At 40.3% G+C, this 16,420-nt stretch overlaps 1 protein-coding gene across 2 annotated transcripts in view; it reads right to left on the minus strand.

Annotated features, from left to right (window-relative positions):
• Nucleotides 1–16,420, minus strand: part of LOC111149085 (methylenetetrahydrofolate dehydrogenase (NADP+ dependent) 2 like) — a 112,126-nt gene that overhangs the window by 75,297 nt on the left and 20,409 nt on the right. For both annotated transcript variants that reach the window (XM_022505998.1, XM_022505997.1), the window contains exons 3-4: nt 15,388–15,540; nt 14,138–14,245 (exon numbers count right to left, since the gene is read on the minus strand). In XM_022505998.1, the coding sequence (XP_022361706.1) occupies nt 14,138–14,245; nt 15,388–15,540 (261 nt within the window). The remainder of the gene's footprint in view (nt 1–14,137; nt 14,246–15,387; nt 15,541–16,420) is intronic.

Raw genomic sequence — 16,420 nt, forward strand, 5'->3', positions numbered from 1 at the left:
CCTGTACCCCTGAAGCAAATAATACATTCTATGTTAATAAATTAATTAATTAATTAAATTAAAAAAAACATATTCTTGGATAAAAGACTCCATATCCTAAAGATTCATAATTCTATGTTCATTACATATTTAACAAAATTCCAATAAAAACTGGTAGTTGTGCATTTTTTTGGAAGAATATAATTTCATCCTAAAGTCAGTAAGGACAAGTAAAAGAATAACGAGGACAGGTTTGAAAAGGAAGAACGACGAGAGGCCACGGACCTAGTAGTGCTTTAGAGCGGTCGTATTTCGGTCAATGGTACCACCTTCCGCCCAGCTACCCCGGGCAGGAGTCTGTGAGGCTCCCTTCTGTCTCCTCTCCCCTTCACTTGCTCTACACCGTCAATAAATGTCGAGTATATGTTTCAAACCACCCCACGGCAAACCTATGAAGCATCCTCCCATCTCTCCCTTAGTACAGTCCCCCTGTGTGCGGAAAGGTCCCCTTAGACTTTAGTGACCCCTTCGAGAATGTCCTGCTGCATGAGAGCCCCCCCCACAAAAATCAAAACCAAACACCCCCCCATCCTTGATGAGTTTCTGATTAAATGATATCAACCCACAGAGAGGCTTTCAGCCTACAACTCAGGAGACGAAGGGTGACAGCAAAAGAGAGGTAAACCAAGGGAGTTAAAGGCAAATGTGTTTAAATTATGCCTCAGTCTCTCAGCCTTTGGCCCTTGCTGCTAAGAACTGTGGTACCTGCTCCTGGGGCTGCGAGCCAGCGAACCCGAACACTGCTTAGTTAAGCTGTGAGAGTTCTCGTCATTCCTGTTTTCAGGTCTGGTGCCCTCTTACTTTTCTTCCGCGAATCCTCTGGCTCGCTGCCCCTAATCCTAACTCCTCAACTCTTCCCTGGGGTGACCAGTACCGACAAGCCCCAGCACCTACTTGGCAGAATGATGCATATCTCTGACCCTCAGATGACTTTTTCCCACACTCGGCTTTATCCTCTGACTGTGCATGTGATACCAGCTGGGCGAGGGCCTAATTTTTCTAACTACTGCACAGACCCAGATAAAAACTTTTATAAGCAGAGTCTTAAGCAATTTCGTGGTACCCGGCGTTTGACATCATGTTTGTAAGATACAGCAAGAATAAAAAAACTTAGGACCTATCTCCTGGAATCTGAGAGTTCTGTTAGAACTTAATAATTAACTGCTGGGCAAGATAGGCTTCTTGCCGTATAGAAGTCCACGGTCAATCAAGAATTGTCTACTGGGAGCTGTCTGAGCAGTTTTCTAGGCTATGATTACACTGTAATTTATGCAAAACTGCAGATTGTGGCAAAGAGTTTTGGCAACTAACACAGAGTGCCAATTTGAGGAAAAAAATATTTGCTACTTAAAAAGACGCTAGAACAAACAGCACAATATGCTTCATTTTTGAGTAGCATTTTTTTTTTGTTTGTTTAAATGACTCGAAATGAGGAGTTTATTTTTGTTGGATGTTTCTAGGTCATTTCCTGGCTTCGCTTATTTGATAATCAGGAAATAATCCCAGAACCATGCTAAGCAACGGAGACAGACAATCCCACATGCTCGTGGGAGAAACAGTTATGTAAATTGGGATGAGAATACACAGTGTGGTCAGTTCCACATTAAAAGGCGGTATAAGCACAGGGTCGGCACCGAGCACTACCATCTCCTCTAGCTGAGAACAGTGTAGGAGGAGTTAAAGGTCTTAGGGAAGAAAGATTCTTGATGTGAGTAGAATTTATTTTGCTTCTGCTTCATTCCCCCTATGTTTTCACCATCCATGCCCATCGATAACTATTTCCCATAAAAATGCAAGAAGGGCACGTTATTTAGCCCAGTTAGAAACTTCTTCCTCGCAAGAGCCGAGGTCTCACTTTTTGCAACTTTTACCATGATCCTAGATCTGTCTTCAACAGCAGCACAGAACAAGTCTCAACGTCCTTTTCCATGAGGCAAATTTTTAAATCCCTGCATTGGCAGATAAAGCAAAATGCCCAATCCAGTAGGGGCTTGACTCTTATACTTAGGCATTTGCTTTGTCATTTTCTCTGGATAAGAGAAAACGGAGTCATTCCTGATACATTAACTCATACAATGGTCTGGTTTAAAGGAGGGGTACCTAGTGGCTCAGTCCGTCGAGCATCCAACTCTTGATTTCAGCTCAGGTCACAATCTCAGGGTCGTGAGGCTTGTGTCGAGCTCCGTGCTGGGTGTGGAGCCTACTTAAGATTCTCACTCTCTCTCTGCCCCTTACCCCTGCCTCTCCCTCTAAAAAAATAAAAATAAAAATAGAGGCAAAACACTGAGAAAATTATAGGCAGGAAAAGTCAGTATTCATCACCAGAACAGCATCCAAAGGAGAAAAGCGGCCTGAGTTCTGTTTTTGGACAAATGCCTCTAGAGGTCTAAAGACTCTGGACTGGAAATATGTGTTTCTTACCCTCGTCGTAAGCTGCGATCGCGTCTTGTAGCACACAACAAACAAACAAAAACCTCTCTACAGAGAAATTCTCTGTAGCAGCTAAATGGACAGAGCCTACATATGCGTGATTACAATGGCCCTTATGTAAGAACTTGCTACACATCTAACATTGTTCTAGCACCTTACACAAGATTATCATACATTTTCCTATCACACAATCTTCATAAGACACCGCGAGAGTATTTTTTATGAGGTAGAAGCTAATGTCATTTGTATTTGACAAATGAGGAGCCTGAGGAGACACAAGAAGTCCAGTAATTTGTCCAAAGTCCTACAAACCATCTAAGAGCCCAAATTCAAACTAATTAAGTCTGGCACTAGCGCCCAAGCTCTAATCATGACAAGCCACAGCCTCCGTCTGCATCAGGCAGACAGAAGCAACACTGCCTGGGTTCACAGTTATAACATCAGAGCCGGCAACCATGACATGGTCACGTCAGTTGGCAGAACAGCATGGCTGGACAATCGTCCTGCCTCTTTTGCGAAGCCACTGAGGGATCTCGGATGACATGTCTTTTTCCTCTGGGATAAATTCTGCCTTCAGATTCCACCTGGCCTGTACCAGTAGTACTGATAAGAGGCCAGCTAATGACAGAAAACACTGATAAGGGGCCAGCTAATGCCTCTAATACAAAAAGGTATTAGCTTTACTTTTTACCATTTGTAAAATGATCAAGAGGCCATTTTCCAGATCTTGAAATAGTATGAAACAGTACTGCATTCTCCCAACTCCTGAATTCCATTTACTGTAGGTCTCCATTTCTTTTTTTTAATCTCTTTAAAAAAAAATGTTTTATTTATTTATTTGAGCTAGAGAGGGAGAGAAAGAGCACAAGCGGGGGGAGCAGCAGCGGGAGCAGAGAAGCAGACTCCTCGCTGACAGGGAGCCCTACATGGGGCTGGATTCCAGGACCCTGGGCTGGTGACCTGAGCTGAAGGTAGATGCTTAATCCACTGAGCCACCCAGGTGACCCTGTAAGTTTTCTATTTCAACTTCGGTTGTTTTTTTCTAGATTAAATCGCTTAAATAATTTTAGAGAGAGTTACAGAGCACTCAGAGCTAAGCCTGCTTTTCAGGGTTAAAACAGGCCAGGCTTTAAATGCGTTTGTATCTGGTCAAGACCTGTTTGGTCTGATTTGCTATCGATCAGTCCTTCAGTTATCTTCCAGACACCCTGGACTACTAGGTGGATGACAGCTAAGGAATATGGTTTCATTTTTGATTAGTCAAATACCACTTCAAGCTCACTCCTTTTAAACAACCATCTCAAACTACCTTTGAGACAAAGAGTATTAGGGAGGACTAAGTCCTCATCACCAGTGTCTCTAGATATTTAAAAAATCCGCCCCTTTATTTGGCCAAAAATTATTTAAGTTACAGATTCATTTATTCAACAAAGAGAATATATAATAATACACATATAATAAAATTCTATGTAGTAATAAGTGTTATGAAGAAAGGAATGCAGACTAAGTGAATACAGAATAACAGAACAGGTGATATATTGATAAGGTGGTGGGGGACAGCCCGAGGAGGTGACGTTTGGAGAGAAACCCAAAGGAAATCAGAAAAATATTTTATGTAAATAACCTCCCAAAAGAACATTCCGGTAAGAAGGAAAACCAAGTCAAAGACCCTGACACACAAGCACGTATGACGTGTGTTCTAGGGAAGCAAAGGGCAGCCGTGGCTGGAGGGTGGTGATGGAGGGTGAGAACGGTAGGAAGTGAGTAAAAACACGCAGCCCAGGCCAGCTCCTGTAAGTCTCACATATCACGTGAAGGACTCTGGATTTTATTCTGATGTCATGTTGTGCTGAGTATTATGGGAAGCCGCGGGTGATTGAGACCCACCGTGTGGAACACATGAGAGAAGGGACAAGGATGGATGCTGAGAAACTGGTTTATAAATTTCATAGTGCTCCGAGGGAAAGACAATGGCTGTCAACTAGAACCTTTGGTGGAGGTGATCATGGGTATATTTTCAACAGACTGTTAATGGGTAAGACAAGAGGTGTGAGAGAGAGTGGTAAAGGGCGGCCTGAGCAATGGGGTGAAGTGACAGTGCCACTTCCGAAAACAGGACAGACTATGGGGAGTAAAATTAAGATTGAAGGTTTGCATATGTAAGTTTGAAGTGCCTACTGGCCATCCAAGTGGACGTGTCAAGTGGACAGTGGTTACATGGGTCTTGACACATAGGAAATACAGAAGGTGTTTAAGGCTATGGGACTAGAAAAGATGACCCAGGAAAGGCTCTGGAATGACAAGCGAAGCCCTGGGCTTATTCCATGTTCTGAACAGTTGTCCTCACCCTGACCACATTAGAATCCTCTATGGAGCATTTTAAAAAATACTGATACTGATACTGATAGGTCCAACTGGAAGATTCTGATTTAATTGTTCTGCGTTGGGCTCTGGCAGCCGTATTTTTTAAAGCCCCACAATGGGGGCACCTGGGTGGCTCAGTGGGTTAAAGCCTCTGCCTTCGGCTCAGGTCAGGATCCCAGGGTCCTGGGATCGAGCCCCGCATCAGGCTCTCTGCTCAGCGGGGAGCCTGCTTCCTCCTCTCTCTCTGCCTCTCTGCCTACTTGTGATCTCTGTCTGTCAAGTGGATGAATAAAATCTTTAAAAAAAAAAAAAGCCCCACAATGATTTCAGTGGGAAGCTAAAGTTGAGGAGCACTGGTTTAGAAGTTGGGAAGAAAAGAATGACCCAGAAACAGAGAATGAGAAGAAATATCTAGTGACATAGAGGAAATGCATGCCAGTGGTAACTTTAATCTGTGCTTAAGCAATAACAGAAATAGCCCTATATAATGCGGCCATTTCATCAAATTAAAAAGCCTGTTATGAATATTACTCAGTTCATTACATAGTTTCCTGCTTATAAGAACCCTCAGGAGAAATTATTTTTCAGTCTTAACACCAAAACCCATTTTATTTATCCTGATCATGTATTTATTTTTAATTCTAAAGACATGTAATTGGACAACCGATCATTTTTTTCCTATGAAGGAGCTCTCAAAATGAAATTAGTGACCTAATCAAAAAGTATAGTTTAGACTCAAACACATTCACCCAACATATATTCAGCACTAGTACATAAATAGCAATGTGCTTGGCAGTGGTAATATATCCGTGAAGATTTAAGGACAGGCTTATTTTTAATAGCCTTATTCTTGGCTCTTAGTTCCAGGCCTTGCTTCTCCCTTTTAACTATTTCACATTGGCATGGTGTTTCATATACTGTTGTGGCCCACTTCGAATACTTTTTAGAATAAGTATACTGTGATAGCTAACATGTACTCAATACTCACCATGTGTGAATACTAAATCCTTTACAGGTATCAGCTCACTTAACTCTCCCAACAACCATGCATACCCTGATCTCACAGGGACATGCAGGAACAGAATATGTGTTCAGGCAATGGGACCAAAGAGTCTATGCTCACTGACATCAGATTCTCCTGCTCCAGGAGTCGATCTTTGCCATTCAAGGCTGCAGCTATGGTGTGAACAGTATGGCAGTCATAAATGAAGATATTGGTTTTGAAACCTTCTATTTCTAGGATTATTTTCCTATTAATAGGAATGAAATGTTTTGAGTCATTGACATGAATCAATTCTGCAGGTGACCAAATTCTCCACGGTACGAAGTTGCCAAGTCAGGACTGATAGAATTTCTGATTGTGAAACAGATTTTAAGCTATTAAAAAAAAAAAAAAACCAAAAAACCAAAAAACAAATAAAGTGATCAAACTCTTCCAAATCCTAGCCAAAATGAGCTAGCCAGCTTAGGCACGGGACAAGGGGTGCTAGCATGAGCCAAAGTATTGTTCTTTCCTTTCTAGCTGCTTTGACTAGAGGGGGGGTGTGTATGTTCGTAGGGGAGGGGTCTGTTTGTTTCAGCTTTATATAATTATGCACTTATTTTCTACTCTCCAAGATTAACAGATAAAAATAAACTCAAGGACCTTCCTACAATGTCTGATTCTGCAAACATGGCTTAAAAGATCATACACAAATACTAAATAAGTTACCCAAGATTTCTGCCTGCATTTGAGAGTGAAATATTCAGGCTTCTTGAAGTACACTGCGCTGCTTACAGCCCTTCTAGTCAACCTCTCTGTGGAAAAAGGCTAGACCTCTGGGGGCATGCTAATGCAAACACAGCATATATCCAGGGGCAAATACAGCAAATATAAATACAGAGATATGTATTTTGTTAGGGAAAAAAAACAAAAAACAAAAAATGAAAACCAACTTCCATCACAGTGCTTACCACGTTAAAGACTATATACTCTATCACTATATTAAAGTCTCTGAGAAATATCACAGTCAAGTGATTGATTGGATTGATTTTTTTAAAGATTTTATTTATTTATTTGACAGAGACAGAGACCACAAGTAGGCAGAGAAGCAGGCAGAAAGACGAAGAGAAGCAGACTCCCTGCAGAGCAGAGAGCCTGATGTGGGGCTCGATCCCAGGACCCTGGAATCATGAACTGAGCCGAAGGCAGAGGATTTAACCCACTGAGCCACCCAGGTACCCCTGGATTGATTTATTTAATCCAGATTTCCCAAATTTATTTGAACAACTCTTCCCCCTTTTTTAAAAAATCAAACCCATTTAAGATTTTGTGGTACATCGGTGTTGCTAAGAATACAGCTTATGAATAGTTTTATTAAAATTTTCATGATACTCTTCTAGGAGTAAAGTAAATTTACCCATTCATTTGTTGAACAAAGACTCTGGACACCTATTGTGTGAGGTGCTGGAGATAAAATGAGAAGATAAGCAGATGTGGTCTTCGCTTTTGTGGGGTTAACAGTCTAGTGAGTGTGGATGAACAGTAATTTAATAAGGACACTAAGAAATGGTTATCACAAACTGATCAATGATGTGAAGGAAAAGTTCTTCAGTGCATCCATGATGGTGTGTGTGAGAGGGTGAGACGCGCTATCAGAAAAGCCCGCCTGAGGCTTATATCTGAGCTGACATTACAAGACATGAGTAAGAGGACGTGCCCCTACCTGAGAGGCTGAAGAATGACAGGTAAGGGGTTAAAACAGATCGATGAGGGGGGGGCGAAGAGGAGCAGCACTGAGATGCCCTGAAAGTCTAGAGAAAGATTCACAATGGGAAATAGAAAAAGACCTCAAAATACGAAAAGCAACAAATTATAAGAAGAAAAAAAAAAGAAGAGACTTCAGAGATAATTTACTGATTAAACAGAGTACAGCCCACACTATTTAAGTATATTTAGTACCTTTATATAATAACACTCTTGGCACTGACTTTATTTATTATTTCTATAAATTTATTTATTTATTTTGGAGTGAGAGCAAGTACGTGGGGAGAGGGGTAAAGAGAGAGGGAAAAAGAGAATCTTCAAGCAGACTCCCCGCTGAGTGCAGAGCCCAATAGAGTTCAGTCTCATGGACCTGAGATCATGACCTGAGCCAAAACCAAGAGCTGGGAACTCCACCGACAAGCTACCCAGGCGCCCCTGACTTTATGTTTTTAAATCACTAAATCATCATTTATATTTATGGTATGAATTACTTCTTTTGTAGAGAGTGAAATGTTTTCTTCCAGATTTTAGGAATTTCTAATAATTTCAGATGAGATCAGGTGTGTTCAGGGCGGTATGGCCATAGACAAAATTTTTCCTAATTTCAAGTAGAAGATAGTTTTGTTTTTGCCTAATAGGTGGGATTTTTTGGTCTGAAGTGAAGAACAGTAGCAGACTTTAAATCTTAAATGACACTTAAATTAAATGACAAATTAAGTGATTTAAGATTATGACTGTCAGAGGTAGGAGAGAGGAGATCTCAGGACACTGCGAATGGAGGGGAGGGTACTGCTGGCAACATTAATTGAAAGAGATCACAGTGTTTTTCCAGTAAAACACTCAGGATCTATCCTTTTCTTTAGAAAATTTTTTTCCCCCTGAGCTGCTAATAGATGCTGCTGTCTTCTTACAGAGGGGCTGGTTTCTTTGTCATGGAGGTGGGGAGTATGATGGTGAATAAATCAGCTATTTCTCTGTCCTCCTGAGCTTGCAGTCTAGTAGGAAAGCCAGCCAGTAAACAGTTAGGAATGAATGATTAATCACCATAATTGTGCCAAGAGCTGCAAAAGAGGTTGAGCTTTCTGTAATAGAATGTAGCTATAGAGTGGAACCTTGAACATGCAGGCTTAGAGACACTAGAAAAGGGCTGCTTTGTGCTGGTCATAAAATAAATGTCTCATACTCTGAGGTCATGGGGAAAGAGAGAAAATGAGAGGGAAAGAGAAAGATGTGAACATTACTTTACCTTTTAAAGGTTAGGAGTGCCTTGGTGGCTCAGTCACTTAAGCACCTGCCTTTGGCTCAGGTCATGATCCCAGGGTCTTGGGATGGAGCCCCCACTTCAGGCTTTCTGCTCAGAGGGGAGCCTGCTTCTCCTCTGCCCCCTGCTGGTGCTTGCTCTCACTTGCTCTCTCTCTGTCTCTGTCTCTCTCTCTCTCAAATAAATAAATAAAATCTTAAAGAAATAAAGAAATGAATCAATAAATAATGTTTAATGATGGTTGCAAGAATATTATAGTCCCAGCCTCCTGAGGTAAGAAAACATGCTATTTTCCAAGTACAGTGCTTTCCAGATAAGAGCTGGTTGCATTTAGGAGATGTTAAAAATTAAGTAGTACTCAGGGCACCTGGGCAGCTCAGTCAGTTAGGTGTCTGACTACAGCTCAGGTCATGATCTAGGGGTCCTGGGATTGAGCCCCACATCAGGATCCCTGCTCAATGGAGAGTCTGCTTCTTCCTCTCCCTCTGACCCTCCCCTGGCTCGTGCTCTCTCTCTGTCAAATAAATAAAATTTAAAACAATGAAGCAGTACTCTTATCATTCAGCTTAGAAAAGGAGAATAGAACAATCATTTTATTTCCTATTGCTTTCTTCTATGCAAACTCAGTGCTGGAATTCAGTAAGGTCTCTCATGGGCACAGAGGCATCACAAGACATACTATCTCCAATCTCTTACCATGGGTCCTTCTAACTTAGGGGTAGTGGGATGGGAGGAACAGAGAGGAAATGCCTGCCATCCTCCCTGCCCCAGTTTGACAATGGTTCACTCCATGAAGGTAGCAAACGTCCCACTCCACTCCGCTGCCAACAAGATGAAGTCTCAGTGTCTGTGGTGTGAGCCTTTGCATGACTCCTGCATTCTTAGGCATTCCTATTTGGCTCCTCTCTTTGAAACCTCAGAGTGCCTGGCCCAACCCAGCACTGGGCTGAGCTCAATCACACAAACCACTCAGATCACGTTGCACTGCTGGACTGTCTGCTCCCAGGGTTACCTCCCGACGGTACCTCCTGGAGGGGAGAGACGATGTTCCCAGTCTGGCAGGTGTTCGTTTTCACACCTGGAGCCCATTTTCACAAAGGAAGGGCATTCTCTTGGCAAAACGTCTTGCGGGTTTCCATTTACATAGCCTGCCCCTTGAACAGAAATGACCTGATACACAGAAAGGTGCAGCAGAAGGGCAGCTGGAATTCAAAAGCTGAACCCCAATGCAGAAGCCGCATTTGGAGAAAACGGTGTCTGGAGATGAACTCTGCAGATACGGACTGCCATCTTCCAGACACACAGAGCCGAGTCTTTTCTACCAGTCTTCCCCGCAGCATTTCACAAGAGAATTAAGTACTGAATGCATGTTGTCTGAGTGAAATCAAGAAGACCCCTGAGCCCATAGAACTCTAAGCATAATCGGCTTGCTGTCCCTTTCAAATGCTATTTGAAAAAGTCCCTGTAGAGGGGAGCCTGAGCATCTGACTCTTTGTTTCAGCTCAGGTTATGATCTCAGGGACGTGAGATCAAGCTTGACGTCGGCTCCGCACTCAGCGGGGAATCTGCTTGGGACTCTATCCTTCTCCCTCTGCCCATCCCCCCGCCCCGCCTCTCCGCTCACACAAATGTATTCTCTCTCTCTCTGGCTCTCTCAAATAAATAAATAAATCTTTAAAAAAAGAAAAAGTCCCTGCATCAATGTAGGAACTGCAATGATACCACAATCTTTCAGCCAAAGGAGAAGCATGTAACTACATGTCGTGACAATTTGGGGGGAATCTGTCTAGATGCGATGTCCTACATGAGAATATAAAATATACAGAAAAACACCGACTCTATAAAAACCTTGAAATAAAATTAGATTCTGTATTCTTTTGGTGACAAGTAATAATCTTAACACCTGGTCATTATGGTACTTTGTTATCTTGTAGGGACTTCTGTGTTAGAGAAACTCAAGAATGTCTTTCTTATTTCCTCACAGTAAAGCTAAAAATAAAGACATTGGGCTGAGACCAATGGCATTCAGTTTCCATTCTGAAAAAAAGGTGAACCTGGGTAGGTTGCCACATACAATGAAGTTAAAAGAAGACACAGTGTCCTCTAGGTAGGTGGTCACAACTGCACTCAAACATCCTTATAAGAAGTGGAGCTCAAGAGAAGAGATTCTCCAATGTCAATATCTTTATATCCCCTAAATTAACCACAGGCTTCCCAAAGCAAATGCAATGTTTGCTTAGAGATGGTGAATTTTATTTCATGCCATTGAATATTTATAACTTAAAACACCCCTACATGTATATTGTGTACCTTTGTATCAACGTCCCCCTTCACCACCAAGACTGTGAGCTCTTGAAAGATAGGAACCATCTCTCACCTGCTCTCTATAAACTACACAGTGGCTCAAATGCCATGTCCTCCACAAAGCCTTCTGTGATGCCATATCCTCAATGGAAGATAATCTCCCTGCAGAACCCCACTGGGTCAAGCATTAGCACTACTCTTTACCTCAAGATTTGAGCACATTCTCAGCCCTTTAAATATTTCAAGCCTTTGAGGAATTAAAAGAAGCTCTTTCTCACCAAACAGCTGGGACTGATGTCCTAAATAATCAGGACTCAAAGCTAGCCAAGAGTAGACACATATTAATCAAGCTAAATTACAGTATGGCCATTTTTCTTCTTGTATGATTATCTTTGGCTTTAAGACACAAATGAATCATTGGGGTTCTGAATCTCTTCTGGCAAAGAAAGACAGCGTGAGCTGAATGCTCAACATTGAGAGTGTCATCAGAACAGTTCTATAGATATGAATTTGCCAAGGTAATCCCCCTTCATTATCTCCATTAGCTAACAATGTATATGTAGTCACGGCACATAATTACTGCTCTAACAGACAGGGACGTTTGAAATATTAACTTTCCCACAGACTCCAAATCTTCAGTAAGCAGCTCTCAACAATTCATTATATTAATCATATATGTCGCCACACTCCCATTAAATATGCATGAGATTAAACACCACTCATGTTGCAAACGGCCCAACATCATTTTTAATATAATTTGTTACGTTTTAGATACTGTAATTATAACGGCACCTAGGTGCTGCTATAATAAATGGAAAGTTAACTACCTGACCTGTAAGTAACCAGTATTATAACTAATTTCACTTTAATTCAATTTTCAACATGCATTCATGAGAATATTTTATAATATGAAGTATATAAAGTATTTATAAAGTTAAATGTATTATGACAGGGGATGTCTAATTTAAAAATTGCATAAAGAAGGGAAAGAAGGAATAAATTGATTTTCTTAGACTTAGGAATTTTGGACAATGGAAACTTATCAAGAACTTAGCATACAATATACTGACATCTGTAAGAAAAAGTACAATGGAAAGTATGATTTGGAAGAGTATGATGTCATATTTCCAATCAAATACTTTACAGACTTTATAAATTCTATGTTTACATAAATTATTGCAGCAAAGACTAGATTTGATCCAAAAAAGGAAACATAAAACCTACCAGAGAAAGACAATAAAGTTTCAAATCAAGGTGAGGAATACATCCTTAGCCTTGGATCATGTTATTCAAAACATTATGGTTAATATGTCCACAGATTATTGAGTTAAGCATATAACAGAAATAATAGTAACAGCCATGGTTCACACTGAGCAGCATGTACTTAACTTATTATGTCAGCACCAGAATTAGAACTTTACGTTCATATCTCATCTAATTTTCACATTAACCCAGTGAAGGAGATATTAATATTATTTGCGCTTTATGGATATGGGCAGTAGAGACTTGCACGGCATAAATATCTCATCCAAGGACACAGGGTATGGCAGGAGGTGGGTCTGACCCTGAGTCTATCCTCCTAAACACAGATAGCATCCAGATGCCAGCTCTGGTTCCAGCATTTCCTTGTGTGGCCTTGGGTAAGTCACCCGAACCCTCTAAAGTTCATTTCTTTTAGCTGCAAAATGCAAGTAATATTAATATATGCCAGAATGACTGAGAATGAAATAAGAGGACTTACCAGAAAGTACCATACAACTTGTGGAGCAACATAATGCTGCTTGTTATGTTATCGATGAGATAAGAAAATAAAATGTTGAAAATGAAGTAAAATTTGCACACTGACATAGAGTCAAAACCTTCAACAGGGGTGCCTGGGTGACTCCATCATTAAGCGTCTGCCTTTGGCTCAGGTCATGATCCCATGTCTTGGGATCCCACGTCCTAGGATCCATGTCCTGGTATCTCAGGTCCGGGAATTGAACCCCAAATCAGGCTCCCTGCTTGATGGGAAGCCTGCTTCTCCCTCTCCCACTCCCCCTACTTGTGTTCCCTCTCTCACTGGGTTTCTGTCAAATAAATAAATAAAATCTTTGGAAAAAAAATTTTTTTCCAACAAAAACGGTATACCTAGGTAAATATCTCTGGTTGTTTTAACTTGTTTACCATAGAAATTACTGCATAAAGGCAAATACGAATCAATATATTACCTCCTAAGAGACAGAGAAGCCCTAGTAGATTATGTTGGAAGTGAACAGTAACGCTAGGGCTGTCGATGTTCACCATGAAAACTCTGTGCATACTACTGGATTTGGCCTTTCAAAGAGCTCCTCCAGACTAAAGCTTTTTGAAGTTACCTGGCGTCATCATCAGGCCCTAATTTACTGTGATCCGCACATACATTTTGATTACTGGCAATATTTAAATCCTTAGGCCCAGGAAGGAAAAGAAATATTCAAAAGTCTCATTCATTATTTTAGGTAAGTGATATGTCATTGCTGGCCTTCTCTTTCCATAGGACTTTAAGAAATTATTTCAGGTGTCTTATGTCAACAAAGATCTCAAAAGGAATGCTTAAAAATTTAAGATCAAGACACTGGAATTCACCAAGGTTAATAATGATAAGAAATCTCTATTTCTATACATCAGTGTGTCCGTGTGTGTGTGTGTGTGCATGTGTGAGCATGCAGAAGTCTACTGACAACATAGACTGTTAGGTATTTAGTGGCTTTCCACTTTTCTTTATGTTTATATTGTCAATTATTTAAAGGAAGTGTATATGGCCAAAATAATAGTAATGGGGACAAAAGGGCCATATATTTCCAGCAATTCTTTTATTCACTTTCAAGGTGCTCATGTCACTAGATGAAGGAGGAGGGAAGCCTTTATTTGCATAAATCCACGAATATACCAAGTCACGTTTCCAAACATCCTGACTCGATTTTAAGAACAAAGAAAATCATAAGAATATATGGAATCAAGGCCCAACCTACCTCCCGGCCGTTCGTGCTCTCCATCAGTGTGTAAAAGCATGGCGATGGGCATCCCTACATTCTTGGATCTTCCAGCTACAACCACATTTTTCCCAAATGTTTCAATTCCTTAAAACATAGAGTTTGATTTAAATGAAGAATCAACAATAAGAAGCAGATTAAACATTTGAACAGCCAACTAAAACATTCTTTAAAAACTTCTAATTAAATCTGCATTATTGTGTGGCTTCTCTATAATGTGCCACATTCGTTATTTATGAATATTCTTTTTACGCTTCACAGATTTGTCACTTCCTCTGTAATTGTCCTTGTTAAAAAACTACACTTTCAAGTTGCCATTAAACTGCTTTTAAACATGGAGATTCACATGAAGAGATAGACATGAAAAGACTTAAAATATATTAACTACTAATTATAAAGTAAGCAAAGTACAACAATGTTGAGCTTAATTGGCAATCAAACTTTCAGCAAATCTGGAACAAAATGAAGTGGAGGAAAAGTGTATTTTTTTTTTTTTTTTAACAAAGCTCATGCCCTTTACCCCATCTGAAAGAGGTACTAAACTTCAGGGACTCAAAAAGTTAGGAAAGATAAAATTTTTAGATATAACACACTCTACTTGGTTTGGGCACAATTGATTCGTAAATAAAATGAAGAAGTTAGAATTAAAGTTTTTATAAGTAGTAATGTCCTAAGAGGATGGTGCTAGAATCCATCCTAGAAAATAAAAGGAGAAGATGTGGTCAGAAACAGAAGGGACAGTAAGAGAGGCAGGACAGTCACAAACATAAAGGCAGTATAAGTTAATTAAAGTAGAGACAAACGTCTCTCCATACACCTCAAGGGTCTGAGGGAGTATTAATGTATTTAGAGCATAATTCAAATGTAAATGCCTATAGTAAAAACCTAGGTCATTAGAGATGGCTCCAATATGTTCATCACATTTTGTTTTTAAAGGTAAGGAAAACCACAATTCATTTTGGAAAATGCACATTAAGTGTATAATTTAAAAGGAGGGAGACAAACCTACTCTTGGGAAAACTCACTCCTACAAGGTACAATGGCAGTTACCTGTAACCTGGCATGCGCTCCTCATTTTACTCAATTTTGGATTATTCTTTGACTTCTAAAACTTTACAGCTTTCTACGGACTGAGGTTTTATGGCTTGTCATTTTCTTTCTTTCTCAGTAGGGAAACGGTTCTATCGGGACGCTGCACAGATGCGTCCCGTGGACCTCAAGTTACCAACCTGTCCTCTTGATGATTTCCCAGACAGCACTGGCAGTGGCAGGTATGAGAGAATGCTGGTCAAGGCACAGTCTTCCAACGTTGACGATATGAAATCCATCCACATCTTTTTCAGGGGCAATTCCATTGCACACGGTTCGCTCGTCCACATGGTCTGAAACGTAAATAAAATTGGTCTAACTTTAAAATGGTCATTTATTTGGAAGTCTTTCCTTGAAATCTGAAGACCACATTATGATTTGGCTTCAGGAAAGATATAAAATCATCACTCTGTTCTTATCCCTTCCACCAAAACGGTAAGCCAAAGTGTGCTTGGCTGACAGCTGTAATTAACCACCGCAAGAGTTTAGGGCTGGTGTGGTGAGAGGGGAAATGTGTGAAATAAAACAAAGCCAATGAAAACTGGAAACAGCCAGGTCCTAAATCTTTGCCTCAATAAGTTTACCTACTTAGCGGTTTAAATCTATGTTTTTCCCATACAAGACATTTCCATGAATAGGCTTCTATTAAATATTTCCAGCATTACAGATTAAAAGGGTCTTGTTGGTATTAAAGTAATCATAACATCATTAATGTGCCTAACTTCCTCCCAAATGACATAACAAAAAAGCAAATCACACAGACACACACACACACGCACACACACGCACACACACACAGAGGTCTCCTTTGTCTGAAGCACTAGCACACTGATATCCAAAAATACCATTTTGGTTTTCTATTTGGAAGGAAAAAAAATAATAAGAGTAATAAACTAATCAAAAAAGACAGGAAATGCCAACCATCATTTCATTTTGAAAAGTAGTAAGTAGAAGTAATAAAGCTTCCCCCAAACCCTACAATAAGCCCATGTGCCTAATATACTGAAATAAAGGTATTATTTGCTACATAGAAGTTTCTTTGTTCATCACACAATGGATGTCATTTAGATATAATTTTTAAGAACATTATCAAAGCCCAAGTTAAAATTGTTCTCAAAGAGCTATGCCTTGTACCTTAGATCTTCTGTATTCTAAATGGGATACTGCCACCAT

This window comes from Enhydra lutris, unplaced genomic scaffold (assembly GCF_002288905.1).
Source record: "Enhydra lutris kenyoni isolate GAN:26980312 unplaced genomic scaffold, ASM228890v2 scaffoldscaffold21, whole genome shotgun sequence".
Lineage (NCBI taxonomy): Eukaryota > Metazoa > Chordata > Mammalia > Carnivora > Mustelidae > Enhydra > Enhydra lutris.